At 40.0% G+C, this 18,160-nt stretch overlaps 1 protein-coding gene across 1 annotated transcript in view; it reads right to left on the bottom strand.

Moving 5' to 3' along the window:
• VASH2 (vasohibin 2) overlaps positions 1-18,087 on the bottom strand; it is a 35,589-nt gene extending 17,502 nt beyond the window's left edge. Inside the window, exons 1-5 of the mRNA XM_058165369.1 lie at positions 17,917-18,087; positions 16,202-16,654; positions 11,048-11,136; positions 8,535-8,591; positions 2,970-3,044 (exon numbers count right to left, since the gene is read on the bottom strand). Coding sequence (XP_058021352.1) covers positions 2,970-3,044; positions 8,535-8,591; positions 11,048-11,136; positions 16,202-16,477 — 497 coding nt within the window. The 5' untranslated portion in view covers positions 16,478-16,654; positions 17,917-18,087. The remainder of the gene's footprint in view (positions 1-2,969; positions 3,045-8,534; positions 8,592-11,047; positions 11,137-16,201; positions 16,655-17,916) is intronic.
• Between the last annotated feature and the right edge of the window lie 73 nt (positions 18,088-18,160).

Below are 18,160 nucleotides of genomic sequence, written 5' to 3'. Positions count from 1 at the left end.
CTGGATTTCACTCCTGCTATTATCTCCAAACTGCAATGCCTCTGAAACAGAATACTAACTGCAGCTGGTCCACCATCTGGAATGCCTTGCCTAAAGCTTCATCTCCCTTTGCAGAGTAAGAAAAGCTCACTTTGGCCAACAGGCTTTTTAGCTGCTTGATTTCAGTGCAGTAATTTAAAGCATAGCAATCTTTCAAAGGAAGGAAGAATGATCTAAAAGCTCTGTTCATTTCTGAGTCAATTTAAAAATGCTGCATATTATCAATACAGGTAGTCCTCGACTTACAACCGTTCATTTAGTGACAATTCAAAGTTTCAACAGCACTGTAAAAATCGACTTATGACCATTTTTCACACTTACAACTGTTGCAGCATCCTTATGCTCACATGATCAAAATTCAGACACTTGGCAACTGACTCATCTTTATGATGGTTGCAGTTTCCCGGGGTCATGTGATCCCCTTTTGCAACCTCCTGACAAGCAAAGTCAATGGGGGAGCAAATCTGCACTACTATTAATCTTCTCATCGTTCCCATCACCAATCTCTTTCCACTTATGACTGTATGACTGTAACTTTATTGCTGGTAATCCTTATGATTTATATTGATGATGATTGTTCCTGATTGCTTATTTGTACCCTATGCTTATCATTAAGTGTTAAATTGTACCCTTTGACCATCATTTGTGTTGTAAATGTTGTACCTTGATGAAGGTATCTTTTCTTTTATGTACACTGAGAGCATATGCACCAAGACAAATTCCTGTGTGTCCAATCACACTTGGCCAATAAAAATTCTATTCTATTCTATTCTATTCACTTAACAACTGTATTACTAACTTAACAACTACAGTGATTTACTTAACTTGGGTAAGAAACCTCGTAAAATGGAGCAAAATTCACTTAACAAATGTTTCACTTAACAATAGAAATTTTGGGCTCAAATGAGGACATAAGTCAAGGGCTACCTATATAGGCAAAAGACATCTTAAAATCATGTTTAAACTTTCTTTATCAGGTTTCTCTTATTATTTCCAATTATATTATATGCCTCTGCACAAAGGGTCTCCAACCTTGGCAACTTTAAGCCTGGAGGACTTCAACTCCCAGAATTCCCCAGCCAACAAAGCTGGTTGGGGAATTCTGGGAGTTGAAGTCCGCCAGGCTTAAAGTTGCCAAGGTTGGAGACCCCTGCTCTACACAAAAGGGAGTTTTAGCAGGAGAGCTAAATTATAATTGTAATTATAATAAAGAACTGCCAACATAATGTACCTTGTCCTGACTCTTCAGTCCTCTTATTTTTTGTAGTTGCTAAAGTTTTGCTAAGGCTGATACAACCATAGAACCCTGGAAATAAACTAAGGGTTCCTCAGGGGGCAGATTAACATTGGGATTGCCAGGACATCGAGGTGACAATGTAAACTGCTTTTTTCAAGACTCTTCATACCATCTTGTACATTTGCCATAAAGAAAGCATAAAGAAACTTACATACATCAAAAAGAAGTTCATCAATCTTTTTGAATCCAACACCATACAATTGTTTTTAATACGATGCAGAGAATCTCTAACTGTAAGGATTTAAGAAATCATATTCAGATGTTGAAAAGTTGGGGGGGCACAAAAAACTTTGCATGAAAACTTATTGGAACCTTCTGCAAGTCTTTGTCACAGGAGGCAACTTATATATTTTCCTCTGCTTTATTCATAAATATTTGCAGATCCCTTGCATCCTGGACATAAACTGTTTCAACTCCTACCCTCAAAACGACGCTATAGAGCACTGCACACCAGAACAACTAGACACAAGAACAGTTTTTTCCCGAAGGCCATCACTCTGCTAAACAAATAATTCCCTCAACACTGTCAGACTATTTACTGAATCTGCACTACTATTAATCGTTTCATAGTTCCCATCACCAATCTCTTTCCACTTATGACTGTATGACTATAACTTGTTGCTGGCAATCCTTATGATTTATATTGATATATTGATCATCAATTGTGTTGTAAATGTTGTACCTTGATGAATGTATCTTTTCCTTTATGTACACTGAGAGCATATGCACCAAGACAAATTCCTTGTGTGTCCAATCACACTTGGCCAATAAAATTCTATTCTATTCTATTCTATTAATATGCATCTAAATGAGCAAAACATAAGCAGTCAACAGCTGTTCCTTCAGCCAACAGGCTGATCTTGTTTATGAACTGCTCACCACATAAGATGATTTCAAAAGATAGAATACAGGAAAGAAGTGCCGGAAAGACTACAGAGAATCCTTATTTACCTTCCATTGATTTGTTGTTGTTTCATATAAATCACAGCAGATTTAGTAGTATGTTGACTCCACTCACTAATTCTGCCAAAATTGTGAAAATGGATCTGGAGGTGATTCCAAACTGCCACAAATATCCCATATGAAAGTGACCAAATTTGGAAACATATTTGTAATAGCAATGTGCAAAACCTTCCCTTGTATTCTCTATTGAGGAAGACCAAATGTTTTTCTTTACTTGTTTAAAAGCATAACTGTGGGGCAAAAACTCCTACCCAAAATAATTTTAAGTGTTTGTTCAATTCTGCTTCTTCAAGTTTGTTCAGAAAATGTATCAAATATCTGATTTCTTTTACAATTTGAGCAGGTAATTTTTTGCAAATGAAAATATATATTTTTGCCATGTAATCACATTCCCCGAATTAGTCTAGAATATCTCCAAGAATATATTTTACCCTTTCCTTTATTTTTTTTTATTTATCCAATATAACCAGCACTTAAGTCCAATATTATTTGTTTGCATCGGATATCCTGCAAGGAATCTCAAATGTCCTACAACTCATGCCTGTATAAAGGAGGAAAGAGTGACTCACCTAATGTTGATGTTGACGCAGCAGCCAAGCAAGCCAATAATTCTATTGCTTCTCTAATTTTAAAAGAAGGTCAAACAAACAAATTAAAAATAAAAGGATACATCCCTAGGATAACTGCTTCAAGGCATTTGATTGGCAAAGACTCCCTGGTCATTTCTTTTGCTGATTCCATTAGCCTAAAATGTGATAAAAGGAAGAGAAAACAAGCTAAATTTTTGGAAATAAAATATGACTTAAACAAACAATTGTTGTATCTGAAAACAGTTTTCATATTCTGTAGCCTTGTTTACATATAGAAATTGAATTTTCTCCCCCCACCTTCATTTATTTAGGAAGAAAGCTCCCTTTCCTATGTTCTGTCCTTATTTCAGGAATGGATGATATTGGAGCAACATTCGAAGTTCATTGGAATGTTCCGTTCATTGGAATGACTAGAACAGCTTCCAAAGGCAGCAGGGCCAATTTATCACATTTTACAGGAAATGAAGTAATATATTTTGCCACCGAAAATTTACGCAACCTTAAACTCCAGAGTCTAAACTCACTTAAGTTACCGTTATGAGGCCCAGCACAAAAGAACCTTTCAGTGGACAATTCTGTTCAGACCGTTTCCTCTCTCCATTCTTTGTTGTAACTTCCCAAATCCTAGAACGTTTCCAGATGAAGCTTTGATTATGCAGTTGCCAAACTGGTTGACAGCATGGCCGGGTACAGTGCATCATACCAGATTCCAGATTCCTCATGCTGAAATAGTATGGTGTTATGCAAATACATTGGCCTTTTAGGGTTTTTTTTCTTGATTGCCAGATTTTGTGCAAATAGGAAATTTTTGCTTACAAAATATATGTAAATAAACCTCGTGACAGCAGCAGCAAAAGGAGCAGCTGCTTTGGAATATGCCCATTCGTTCTGTTAACCAGTTAGCCAAGAGTTTAGATTACTATCTAAATTTTTGGAATAGCCACTGCCTTCTACAGTATTTGGAACTCCCCTATTTTCTCTATGATTCTCTTTTTCTTTTTATTAATTAATTCTACCTGCCTTGCAGCAGGAATCATTTGCCTGAGAGTATCTTCATTCAAGGAACTGAGATCATAAATTAGTCTGGCTGCTGCAGCTGCTTAATCTTGAAGATGCCCTTCCATTAAAAAAGCTTTCATTATACATTCCCTTTTTTCCAGAAGTACATGAAAACTCCAAGAGATAAATACAGATCACCCTTTTCTAAATTAAAAGGGAAATGGTAACACTAAAAATAGCGCCAACATTTTTTCTCCGTACCTTGAAGACCGCATGTCAAGGGACATAGCAAATAGTCTACCAAAATATATATACTTCAATGAATAGCGAAATCCAGAGTTCTGGGAGAGTTCCAGAATAAACTGACATTACTGTGCTTAATTACATCTCTCTAATGTATATTTGAAGTCTACTTGTTATCTACTAAGACAATAGCTTCCCTAGTGCTAATAATCACTGCTTATTTGCTGCAGGTTAAAAAGGGAACTGCAACTGCCTTTACACAATAACAGATATTGAAGATTTATTGTGTTCATCCCACTGACTCATCTAAGTGATCACTAAAAAATAATCCATATACTTCTTTAAAAGAATTTTTAGTATTAAACCTATATTATTTACACTGATTGCCAATTACTGCTCATGAAATAACAAAAATCAAAACAACTGAGATCCAAAAGGTAAACTGAAACCTTTTAATTGGAATAAAATGTGTTCTTATAGCAACAATGATTTGAAAGGCTTTAGGTTTCTATTCTTTTTTTTTTTAATTAACATTTTTTAAAACACTTTTAACATTAAATGAAATGTTATAAAAATATGATCCAGTAACATTTTAAAAAACTGGGAAAAGCATTTTTTAAAAATTGGCATATTGGTTTTTCTAAACATTAATGGACTAGAAAGATAGTCATGATTGAGAATATCTTTGCAATTGCTATTGAAATAAATGCTACAAATATATTACTGTATTTTTTCAGAGAGATCTCTAGACTCAAAATACATGATATAATAACTATGTAGCATGTGCAGACTTTAATTTTTAACCTTCCTTTAAATTGTTTTAAAATCCTTGTTTTCCTTCACATTTTTGATTCAAGTTGTTCATGTACATAACTCATTGCAGCTAAAGTTAAGCATATTAAATGTTATCATGCTGGTTTTCTATTCCATCCTGCCTTCTCTATCTCTGATGTTATTTATGGGATGCACTTTAAATTGTAAGCTTCACCACCATTCTAATTCTCACTAAAAAAAATACAACTGTAAAAATACACACACAGGCTGCTGTGCTAAAAATTGCTGCCCCAGCCAGATCTCTCAAACACTGTATATATTACCTTCAAAGTCAAACATCATTCTGCCTGGGATCACTAAATGGTTCAAGATAAACCATGAGCTGAACCACGGCATCCAAATGATCTGAAATATGTGTGGTAATAAAAGGTCCACTCTGTGTATGTGCACACACACAAACCTCCAAATACAATCACTTCAGGTCTATGTCTCCTTATGATGGATGGTTGTTTATATAGGTATGTGAATACACATATTTGTATCAGTAGTTCTGTGTCTATATATAAATACGATTAATATCTATATCTCTGTATGTATGTATACACATCAGAGGTGGGATTCAAATAATTTAACAACCAGTTCTCTGCCCTAATGACTAAATGGGTCGGTGTGGCTGAGTAGTCATGTGACTGGGTGGGTGTGGCCAGGATGGGCGTGACATGGGACTTGTGTGGTGCTAAGGCAGAGCTTCCCTGAGATCCTCCCTCACTCTCATATAGGTAATCGTCACCAGATAGGAAGGTAGCTGGGCCACGTGGGTGGCCGGGGTGAAGGCAGGCAAGTGGGCTGGGCTATGGGGGCCACATGGTTGAGGCAAGCAAGCTAGCGAGTGAGGGAGCCAGAGAACAGCAGCTGCTATGCCATGGCCAAGGCGGACGAGGCAAGATAAGGAGTGACTGGGAGGGGGCGAGCAGAGCAGGCAGGGCCAGCCAGTGGTGCGATTAGCCAGTTCTCCGAAAAAACAAAAATTTAACAACTGGTTCATCTGAACCAGTTGAAGCCCACCTCTGATACACATATATAAACACGCATACCCTCACAGAATTCACAGGGGGCTGGACTTAGGTCTATTGCAGCAACACAATGACTACAAACTGATGACACATTTAACCCCATCTCCCAATTCAGCTTGTTCTTCTCCTGCAGGTTCCATAGAACATTTTCATAGCCTTCCTGAGCTGTATCAGATGAGTATCAAATAAATCTCTGGAGGAGGAAAGAGTATTCCAAAAGGAAGAAGCTGCCACTAAGAAACTTGATTTCTAGGCCCTCTCCCTAGGAGGAGATATTTAACCATCCTTGTTAGAAGAAATATGCCAAGAATGAGCCACTCTTCCTTGGAGGAGATTGTCTTGATGATATCTGGAATTAAGCCATGTAGGGGTTTATAAGCTAAACCTAGCACTTTAAATTGTATGTGGAAACTTACCAGAAACCTACCAGAAATCAATGAATAAACTAAAGTCTTATTCGTCTCCCTTATACAAGTATATATGCTTCTCTTGGTGTACCTCTGTGGTATTCTACTTGGGGGCAGAGACAGGTCATCTTATACTATATTATTAAAAATATAGGGCTGCATTAAGAGGACCCTTTCATATTCGCAAACACATCTTACAGGCTGCAAGTACTGGAACTCAGAATCCTTTTAATTATTTCCTTGGGCAAGAAAGTAGCATGAGTTCTCTTGGGTACATTTTAGGAAATGTTCAGAGTGTATATTCACATTCAAATGTGACCTCAGCAAATTTATATTCTTTTCTACTTACAATAACCCTACACCACACTTGTTAAAGTTAAGCATTATTTAGTTTTACAATTGTCATTTGTGGGATAAATGAAGGAAAAATTCTTCCTGCTAAATACTGAAAGACTGAAAAGAAACTAGCTATCTTTGTTCCATGTCATTAGATGTTGCTGGTTCTTCCATATGTAAATTGTAATATAACAAACAATTTAATTATGTATGATTCATTATATGTGAAATAATTTCATTATGTGTGGTTTATTTTGAAGGAGGGGAGGGCACTTTAACTACTATACAAAGTTTTTTTTTAAATAATATCACAAAATAACTGGAGTACCACCTGATCATCATCAGCACTGAAAAAAGTACTATGGTCAATTACAAAAGGCAGCTTTACTTGGAACAACTATGTACTATCCTGCAATGATACTTTTAACATCATCAAACAACATTATCTGCCAATCCCACATACTTGAGAAAGACACAGTAAGTGGATAAAAATGCCAACTCCAGTCTAAACATCTGGCTGACTCTGTGACCAAACATAATAATGACTTGATAGGTAAGTAAAAATGCCAAATCCAGTTTAACCATCTGGCCGACTATGCAACAAACCTTAATAAAAAGCTTTTTGAGCAAGTTAGATGGTTTGTACCAGGGCCACTTTCATTGTCAATAGAAAAACCAGCATGTAAACTTTAATATGCATCTCATCACAGATGGGTAAGCAAAGCATTCAGTAACAATGGGTACATTTTTCAGCGAAGACAACTGTGAAGTTCTGTGCAAACGTTGCTTGTACAAATCATCTTTGTTTTCTTTCCCTTTGTTTTTAGAATGAATACACACAAACATACACATACGCACCTACTGTGGACAAAGGTCCTAATCCAGTGTTTCTCAAACCTGGCAACTTCAAGATGTGTGGACTTCAATTCCCAGAATTCCCCAGACAACCATACTGGCCAGTTTGAGAAACACTGTCCTAGCCCAATCTTCACAGCTCTAAGTGAGACAAACAATTTATTCAAGATGTTGGGAAGCTACCACCACAGCCAATGAGGCAAGCAAATAGCAGGACTCCATATCAATTGTTTTTTTACGTCTCTAGTACAAATGCTTGTGCCTTTGGTGTTGATAAACATGATGGCTAAGTATTATAGGAGTTAGTCTAAACATATGAAAGGTTGAGAAAGGCTACCTAGGTTCATGACTTTTCCTCTAGATCAAAAGAAAACCTTTTTCAGACATGCTGCAGTTCCCCCTTCAGTCTCGCCTTAGAGACATAGGAGCATGCTCAGTGTCACTGTTACATCACCAGAGAATGAGAGGAAGTAACATTTTCAGAATCATTTCCCCCATTTTGGGGACTTTGAAGGTGTTTTAAGAAGTCCCAAGGTTTAAGGCATTCATTCTTAGCCTTTTCACACTTTCCTACCACCACTAGAAATAGAAAAGGGGATCTAAAATTTGAGATTTGTGCTTTCTGGGGCCACATTTGGGGCCACAGGTTAACTTCTTTTATATTAGATGGATTCTTCTTTAGTTCTTGTGCAGCAGAAGGAAAACCACAGACAATACATGCAACAAAAGACGTATAGACTGTTGACTTTGTGGTGATGCATCATTGAAGACTGAGAATAGAGATGGGTTGGATGTGTAATTTGAGAGATGATGAAATATTCAAGGAGAGTCTGTGATACATGCTGTCAAAAAGCATTGCACTGTTTTATCTGTTGGGGCCATTTATTGGGTTTGCAAGCCCGTGTATAAAAATCACAAGTCAGTTAGAAAATCATTCTTTCTGCTCAGTGTTACATACCCACTTAGAGGTCTTGTTTTCCTAATTTCAAAGAATTGAGTTCCCGTATGGTTATATCTAGATTTCATTTGTTAAGACAAAGTGATTGCAAAAATGAAGGAAGCAATTGTATATGTGTAAGATTCTAATAAACAAACTTATCATAATCTCTTCAAGAAATACAAAGAAATACAATATATACACTGAAATATAACTAAGAAAAATAATTTAATTCACTTGAACCACTAGACACCAGCAGATCATCCTTTGTTCATACCTTCATAGCACAATCTTCAGTACTAAATGCAACTCTACATAGAACAATACACACATACTTACACATACACCAGTGGTGGGTTTCAAAACTTTTTACTACTGGTTCTGTGGATGTGGCTTGGTGGGCATGGCTTGGTGGGCGTGGCAGAGGAAGGATACTGTAAAATCTCCATTCCCACCCCACTTCAGGGGAAGGATACTGTAAAATCCCCATTCCCTCCCCAATCCAGGGGAAGGTTACTGCACAGTCCCCATTTCCTCCCAATCAGCTGGGACTTGAGAGGAGGAGAATAGATGGGGGCAGGCCAGTCGGAATTTTTACTACCGGTTCTCCGAACTACTCAAAATTTCCACTACTGGTTCTCCAGAACTGGTCAGAACCTGCTGAAACCCACCTCTGACACACACAGTTTAGGGCTAGGTCTTTGCTTCAGTAGTATTGTCTTCCTTGATAAGATATGATTTTTTTCTTTCACCATGGTTCTTGACTTAGCCTTTTGACAACTTTCTTCCTGATGGGTCTAAGAAATAATCTAATAGGCTATAAAATCATTCCCTTCCAATGAATAATGTTATAAGCAAAGAATTACTCCTCCAAATACTGAAAAGCCTACATCTTTCAGAAGGCATTGTGAAACTACTTTGAGAGTTACTCAGATTGTCTCTGCATGCTTGTTCACATATAGATGCTTTTCTAACAGCCTGTTTGGAAGTGCTACCCAAATTGCTACAATTATTGAAAATCAGGATTTCTCTCCAGTCTAAATCCAAAGTGGATATCAGAAGAGGCTATTTAGACCATTAAGTTCAACTTTCTGCTCAGAGCAAGAATCCAAATCTAAGCATCTTAGCCAGATGGCTGCCTAGCCTCCCCTTGATTATATCTAATGAAGGAGAACCTACAATCTGAGTCAATTGGATTGTGGTTTGACCTGTTCAGAATTTTCTTGTAATATTCAGAATCTATCTTTCTAAAACTTAAATTCACTATTTTGTATCCTGCACTTTGCGATGAGAACAAACAGGTCTAGACCTTTTTCTATATTAACATACTTTCCAAGTCTTTGCTGCCCTTTCTGAATCTCCTCCGATTTCTTAGAATCCTTCTTAAATTATGGTGTTGAGAATTTAAGTAGTATTTGAGCAGAGTTCTGATGAAAATAAATTTGAGCAGATTACTCTTCTGTGATTTGGAAACTTGAATTTATGCAGCCTAAAATTGCCTATGCCTTAGCCAAATTATGTTGCTGACTTATATTTAATTTGTAAATTAATCATTATTCTAAAACCTTTTCTGCAAGAATTATTACTGTAACAGTGCAGTAAACATAAAATAAGCAGTATTGTGCTGATCGTATGTATGGCCCATCCAGTCCAGCAGCCTGTTTTCACAATGGCCAATCATTTGCCCAAGGAAATCTCCAGGGATATGACCTTCAGAGATAGAAACACTGGCATCAAGGCTAATAGCCATTGATCCTCATGGCTCTCATGAATTGGTCCAATCCTTTTTTTTAGGCCACCAACCACAACTCATGCCATAAGAATGCATATCACCTATTTCTGCTGCCACAATATATTGCCCTAGATGCCGCTGCATTGTTATTCCAATGAGCCCGTCAGGGTTGAAGCTAGTAAGATTGGAACAAGTTCAGTTTAGGCCAGATAGAGAGCAGGAGCATTCTAATCTCAAGTATGGGAAAACCATGGCTATAGTCCATTGACTGAATAGGGTAGAAGAACAAAGCTTAAAATTTAAAACCTTTATTTTGTATATATAAAGGCTTCACTTGTATGTTCTGTAGTAGTCAGATTATCTTCATACACACAAATTCTTTCTTGTCTGCAATAAGGCAACTTATCTTGCAGCACTGAGTCCTTGGCACTGGTGCTATCTAGTTCCTGAAGGAAAGGTTGGGTTCCAAAGGTAGATATTCCCTGTCTGAGCTTAAACACTCTACAGTATGTGTCATGATCACACAAAAAAGTCTGATAGCTGTTCAATCTCCTTCATCAATTACAATCTCTTACGCGCTTTTAAAACAACAATGGCATTCCAAAGGCCAAGGGCAATACCTCACGCTTAAGTAATCTCATAAAGCTACATAAATACTGGAAAATACAGCAACAGCCCTTTTCATTTCTTATTCTTCCTCAGGCCATCTTGGTTCTCTACTAAATTATCCATTCCCTTCCATTTTCCTCAACAAATAAGCTTAATAGAAGAAGCTCTTTAAAAAAACAAAAATAAAGGATACTGCAGCATCTTCATGTAATTCTGTATTGCCTGAAGCCAGTCTGGGATCGTCATGGAAGCCTTGTAATTTGGCACCGACGGCACAGAAGGCTGCATAAAATGAGACAGAGACAAGTTGGGAGAGGTCATTATTTGAGGTAGATAGCCAAAACTGTTTTAGTGGAGCAGAGAAGAAAGGCTGGACTGCAATGTGAGAAAACTGAAATGACCGTCTGCTATTGCAAATCCTGTCCCTGTATTTTATCAGATTAAGACCCATTGAGAAAATGGGATTTATTCCCAGGTAGGTGTGTAATGTGTAGCCGGAGCATTCATTGTCTGAAAGAAGACCTGACTTGCTATGGTTTGTCTTCCATTAATTTCAAGCCAACTTTGCCAAATTAAGGTATAATCCACATAAGACCATTTGCCTCCTCTCAACATCCTCCCTGCTCCAAACCTCAAAATATTCATACAGCTGTTCATGCAAATGGAGAAAGAAGTGCCTTCTGAGATTCATATGTCACAATTCCATGCTGGCAATTGACAAGTGAACAGAAACAAAGGGACAGTGTCTATTAACAAGTACTACGCTGAGCATGTAAAGCTGAACTGTCCAATTTCTTTGGCATAAAATATTAAGAAAGAATGAAGAGTAAATCTTTAAAGAGCAACTTAGAAACAATTATTGTACCTGAAAAACATAATAACTAAGACTGTATATGTGCAGACTCATAATCTGATATAGGTACACAAAGTGCAATAGTTTTATCTTTCTGGAGAAAGCCTATTCCTTTAAATGTGATGCTAACCTCCAAATATTTATAATGTATTTTAGATTCTTGGATGCATTATCTGTCTATGTCTGGTTATCCAATCCTGTTCTCCCAATGCACAAGGCTTTGTTCAGGAGGTAAGGCTTTCCTGCTCATATTTCTCATTTTCAAACATAATATTTTGGGCTCAATGGTGAGTCCTAGTCATTCAGTGATTATCAGTGTAACTATAAAGCAAGCATTTGTTCTATTCAATGTACAGTTCTCATTGTCATGCATGCCATGATCCTTCAGATATGTTATAGTACAATTCTCATCATTCCTAGGTATCTGGCCACCAATGACCATATTGGCTGGGGGTGATGAGAATAGTACAAATATACTAGGAGATTATCAGGTTGGCAAGAAAGGCAATTATCCAGAGTCTAGTTTATACTGATAAAAGTTGCTGGTCACTTTTTTAGTAGTCACATAGTCACAGTCAGTGTAAATGACGTAGATGCACCTGTCGGTTGCCAGTCATTACTGCAGCAGCATGGTTGATAAGTAGACCAGCATTTAATTCAAGGGTGGATAATTTCTGCCCTGTGACTCTATAATTCCCCTCATGCCCCTTTTTGCAGACCCCAACTATATCACAGGAGTGGGGATGGAGGAGAGGATCTGCCAAAAATCTGTAATTGTTGCAAGCAGCACAATAAATCACTCAGATGCACCTTCATACATTTAAAAATGAAGTATCAGATAAACAGAACAAAAGCAGACTGTCTTCACTAACTTAGGACAAGTTACCAGCTCAAGGTTGACTCAGCCTCCCATCCTTCCAGGATCAGTAAAATGAGGACCCAAGTTGTTGGGGGCTAATACATGCTGACTCCTAAACAGTTTAGAGAGGGCTGTAAAGCACTGTGAAGCGGTATATAAGTGCTATTGCTGTAAGCATTAAAGAGCTGATACTGAAGTGAATTACTGATGTCAATGGATCTCTCCCCAGAATCCCTCTCCCACCTGCTTTAATTGGGTTTAGAACATTTTAATTATATAATGTGAACCATCCTGTCTTATTGTCTTCATTTTCAAGAGTGTCTCTGGAACTCATTGGCTGCAGACTTGTGGCCTGTTCCCATTACCTAGGAAAGAAAACAAGCTAAACTGGCATGGTAGAGTATCCTGGGAAGCTGAAAAGGAGGCTAAGAAACAACTCCACCAGTTTGCCTTACATTAAATTGGTATTGTGAAACTGGCTGTGACCATCATGACACTCATTTTATGAACAAGCCCACCGACTGTCATGCAACCATATTGTGAGGCCTTATTGTCCGATCCACTGACTCACAAAGATCGTTTTGTCTTGCCTGAGATCGCCATGTAGCAGATGGATTGCAACTAGAAAATTAGTAGTGTTGTGCTGCAACATCATTCTGTTTCAATTCTGTATTTTTTTTTATCACAGTTCTTGTGCTTGCTGCTTACAATAGGGACTTTGTTATAAGAAAAGGATGACATGCCATCCATAATTTTCCCTTTAATTTGCTCCTATTAGTAAAGCAGAGAAAAGTATGCTTCTATTGCACAAATTTAAAAATGAATTTTTAAAATGCCAAGGTCCTGATCTGGCCACTTGTTAGTTTCTCCATTGGTATAATATATGCTTCCTATAACACAGCAAGATTTTCCCAAGTCTGGTTCCCATCACCAGAGCAATTCTCCAGGAGGAAAACAAATCCAGCAGGCTGTTCTCAGCAATGCCTCCCTTGCCTATAAGCTGCTAGGACACAAGAGGAAAGAATGAAGAACTCCACCCAAGACTCTCTTCAGCATTTGGGCTTACAGACAGGACAGGTGGCTGGAAAGGCTGCTGTCTCTGAAGAGTATCCATTGCAAGTGTTTCCATCCTTTGATTGCCAGCTGTTTTATCAATCATCAGAGCTCTCCAGTCACAGGTCACGTGGCGCAGAATTAGGGTGGCAAATGAAAGGAGATGACACATAAAGGCACCACCTGCCTGGATAGCTTTCACTTACTTCAGCCCAGATTCTTATCCCTCCATAGCCAAAGGAAAACCTAGCCACAGGAACCTTGACCCATAATACTCTAATTAAAAAATGTCACTAACAACTATTTCTTTCAGATGACATATACCAGAGACACTATATTTTGGTACATGTTTTACCATTCAGAGCTGGGAACAGCATAGTAATCAGCTGACTTGGATTGGAAAGAGTAGGTTCAACCACAGCAGCATCCACAGGCTCTCACTGCCTTTGCCAGAATGATGAAAATGGTGTCATGTCATAATCTCCACCACTTTGGAGATCATGAGACATATAGAAGAGGGGCAGGACTGGCCCCATAACTCTGCATTTGTCACTCTGCCACACTTTTCTTGCCCTCATGCACAGTCAATAGGACTCTAGTTCATCCTAGAGATCAAGAACTAAGTCAAAAAACTTCAGTAGGCTAGGGATAGATAGATTGTCATGGAGAAACTCTATTCGAAAGGAACTTGATGACATATAGGACTCTGAAGATCCCGCAGAAATAAACAGTCCTTCTAGAGGTGAGCAACCTGTTCCCTGCTAGATACTGCTAAGCCAAATTTCCATTAAACTTGCCCATGTGTCCAATGGCAAGAGATGTTGTGAACTGTACTTCAGCCAATTCTAAAGTGCCAAAATTGTTCATCCCTAGTCTAGACAAAGTTAATCTGCCGTGATATGCAACTAGTGTGACAGACAAGTAATGCAGATGTTCAGAGTGAGACAGGGGAGTATGAAAACCAACTATTTGTAGATTAGTGCAAGCTTCTAATTCCATCCTGTTAAATCCAACATCTTGGCACCTCTCAGCAAAGTGGTGTTTTTCCTGCCAAATTCAGCTGCTGTGCTACTTGCGATTTCTTCCCATCTTTCTTATCACAGAGCTGCAAACTTTCACAAACGTTTCTGGCGATAAGGAACTAGACTGCACATTTTCAAATGTGAGGAAAGCAAATAGCTGCTCAAAATAAGCCCTTGGTATAGAAAGGCCCAGGTGACAATTAACTGTTAGCACTTTTGGTTGCAAATACAAATATTTCCTCCAAGGAAAAGAATGAGCAGCTGTTGAACTATATTCATACATGTCTCAAGGGTTTATGAAAGCAAGTAAAACCAAGGCTGAGAGACAATTAGCCCTCCACAAATAAAAGGATTCTGAATTTTGAATGAGTAGGGCTCAATTATTTTTCAAACGATTTTCTAACCTTTGAGGGTGAACAGAAAAATCTGAAACATGTCAACAGCTCTCAGAATCCAGAACAAGATTTTAGTAGTTACTAGACACCTTTTTATTTCTATTTAGTTCCATTTCTAGAGGTAGCACCCCCCTCCCAGCCTGGTTGAGTTCACTACTGGTAAACTCCACATATACTTTTTTATGTACCATGTTTTTCCAAAAAGAAGGCCGGGTCTTAATTTCTTTTGACCCCTGAAAAACAACTAGGCCTTCTTTTTGGAGGGATTCAATTATTGATTCACCTTGTGGCAATGGCACCAACAGCCCCGCCCAGCAGGAGCCCACTGCTGGCCCACTTCTTCTGCGGCCACTTGCTGCCACTCACACTTATCGCCCTGGCCTCCGTTTTGCCTTCAGATGCCTTCCGGAAGGCATCTGCAGCCGATAACAGAGCTCTGAATCAATCCAGAATTCTGTTATCGGCTGCAGATTCTGGCAGGCATCTGAAGGCAAAACGGAGGCCAGGACAATGCGTGCAAGTGACGGCAAGCAGCCATAGAAGGTGGCGAGGCAGGTGCTGGGGTGTGCAAGGCCTGGCAAATAGGATAGCTCCACCCCCCCATTCCCACCCTAGCTTATTTTTTACTTGCGTCCTCGTCCCACCTCCTGCACCCCGGGGTGGGCGGGGTCTTAATTAAGGCTAATTTCATGGGTGAGGCTTAATTTAATCGCACACACTCAAAACCGTGATAGGGCTTCTTTTCAAGGTGGGTCATCTTTTTGGAGAAACACAATAATTTCACAGTAGCAGTATTTCCCCCCCCCACAATTATCTTCTGGGATAATTTTTGACTTCACAGTCTTCTTTCCAAGTGGTATCCTATTCAAATGCCAACCAGGTGTGACTATTTCTGCCTTTTTCCAAGTTTCACCAAAGTTAACCAATTGCTAATAAAATTCCAAGGGTGCACCATTATTTCTTTTCTTGCAAAAAGAAACAAGGAAGATAAGTTCTTGCAATAATACTTATCACACCCCCAGGGGAAAGCAGAAACAGTAGAAAGTAGAAAAGTAAAAATAGCCACATAAACAAGTACACATAAACAAGCAAAGAAACCTTCACATATTCTGGTCAGATTGTTAAGTAGAAAACAAGGACTCCGGAGGAGGGAGCCATAACTTACTTTTGTAAGCAAAGTAGCACTCCTTATAGTTTCCACCATCTCTCTGCCCGAAGGGTGGACCTTCGCCACATGCCCCCACATTCTCTCCCAGGTCTGCCCATCAATTGGAAAACCACTTTTGTTGACAAGGAATACTGCTCCTCCATCTTTGTCCTCCTCTTCTGAGCCTCCGTTGTTGGCAGTACTGAGCGTCCGAGTGTGGGAGCTTCTGGAACGGCCTCCTTTGTCTCCCTTGGGGTGGGAATTGTGGGAAGCTTTGGAGCCAGAGCCAGTCATTGTGAGCTCTCAAGCAACCAGTAGTCCGACAGAAGACAGACCCTGGTCAGTGTCCCGTCAAGCAAGCCTCCTCCATTCTGTTCCCTGCTCCCGCCAAATGAATGAGGCTGACATGAAATCGCTTGTTAGCAGCCACCAAGCAGGTGGTGGAGGGCTTGTTTCTTATAGAAGCAGAATCTACAAAGACATAAGGAATGGAGAACATGGTATCAAGCAGCATCAAGCAGCCAAGCTCAACTTCCCACCAAGTGCCTTCCAGCCATGTCAAACTACAGCTTCTATTATCCCCAGTGTAGTGGTACAATCCAGGGTGGCTGGGGATGATGAGCACTGCAATCAAAGACATATGGAGAGCATCAGATTGGAGAAGACAGGGTTAGAGAAAACAATCCATTTTCTGAGACTTTGCAGGGACGGTCACATTCCTTCCTTAGTTAGCATGGTTTTTATTTTTATTCATCAAAATTCTAAAACCACCCATCTCCCTCACAACCCTGGCTTGGTTCGAACGGAATCCTCTACTAACCAAATGAGCAAAACAAAACAGGGCAAGCCTCGCCCCCTCAGCCACCCCCGCCCAAATTCCCAGCAAGGTTAATAGTAGCCAAGCTTAGGATGGCTACATGCTGTGTACATGCAGAGGAGGTCTTTGACCCGATTAAGCGGGTGGTGTGAAGACAGCCACCGGGTATCCTTGTTATCAGCTGGAAATAGCAAACGAGGGAAGGGCCTTTCTTCAAAAGCCCGATTTTACTCTATTCACTTGTCAAACAAAAGGACACTAGAAAAGCTCGCTCTGCTACAGCAATCCTCAGGCTGCCACTCGGCAGGGGGCGGCAGCAGCCAGCCAAAAAGCCTTCTTTTCAGTCTGAGAAACGTTTCACAAAAGGAACGGGACGCCTCGCCATTGCGGGCTGTAAGCACCTAGATTTCGAAGCCCAGATCCTCGGTTAAATGAAAATCTGCAAGAGAGGACGGATGGCGCCGCATTCCGGCGCAGTTTTTGCTTGGGACCCACAAAGGGAAACACACACACACACACACACACAATCGCGCGCGCACAAGGGGAGATTCCAGCGGCTCGCCGTGCGCATTCCCACGTTCACCACCTTATTGTTCAGAGATTGGAAAGCTCAAGTGCGCGCAGCAAGCAGGGTCAGGCTGCTGTAAAGGAAAACGCACGCACGCTTCCACATCGTTTTGGCAACCTCCAGGCGGGATGTGGTTTTAAGTTTCTGGAATACGTGCGTGTGAAACGAAGCCCAAGGGGGGCGGGGGGCTTTTTGCCTGGCTGGCTGGCCCGACCACCGCAAGCCTTTTCTTTTTCTCAAGGACAGGGTTCCCCCCCTTTCTTTCTTTCTTTCTTTCTTTCCATCGCTCGCTCAGCTACGAGGACCCCACCCATTCTCCCGTTCCTGCTGCGCCGCCGTTAGTCTTACCCGATCGCGAGAGGATTCATTGCACCGGAGCCTCTCCAGGCGGCTGCGGCTGATGCTGCTCCTGCAGCTGACTCGGACGCCTTCTCCTTAGTCCATGTTCCATGATCAAGTGTTACTCTCTGACATGTAACCATGTTACCCGGCAGCTGCCGACATTCGGAGCGTCCCCATTGGGCGCCGCAACAAAGAGAGGCGGACTTAAGAGAGTCGGGAAGCAGCTCATAGAGGCGTCGCACACTTCTGA

The sequence above is a fragment of the Ahaetulla prasina genome, chromosome 1, assembly GCF_028640845.1.
Source record: "Ahaetulla prasina isolate Xishuangbanna chromosome 1, ASM2864084v1, whole genome shotgun sequence".
In the NCBI taxonomy this organism is placed as follows: Eukaryota; Metazoa; Chordata; class Lepidosauria; order Squamata; family Colubridae; genus Ahaetulla; species Ahaetulla prasina.
This window is presented reverse-complemented; position numbering and strand designations above follow the sequence as displayed.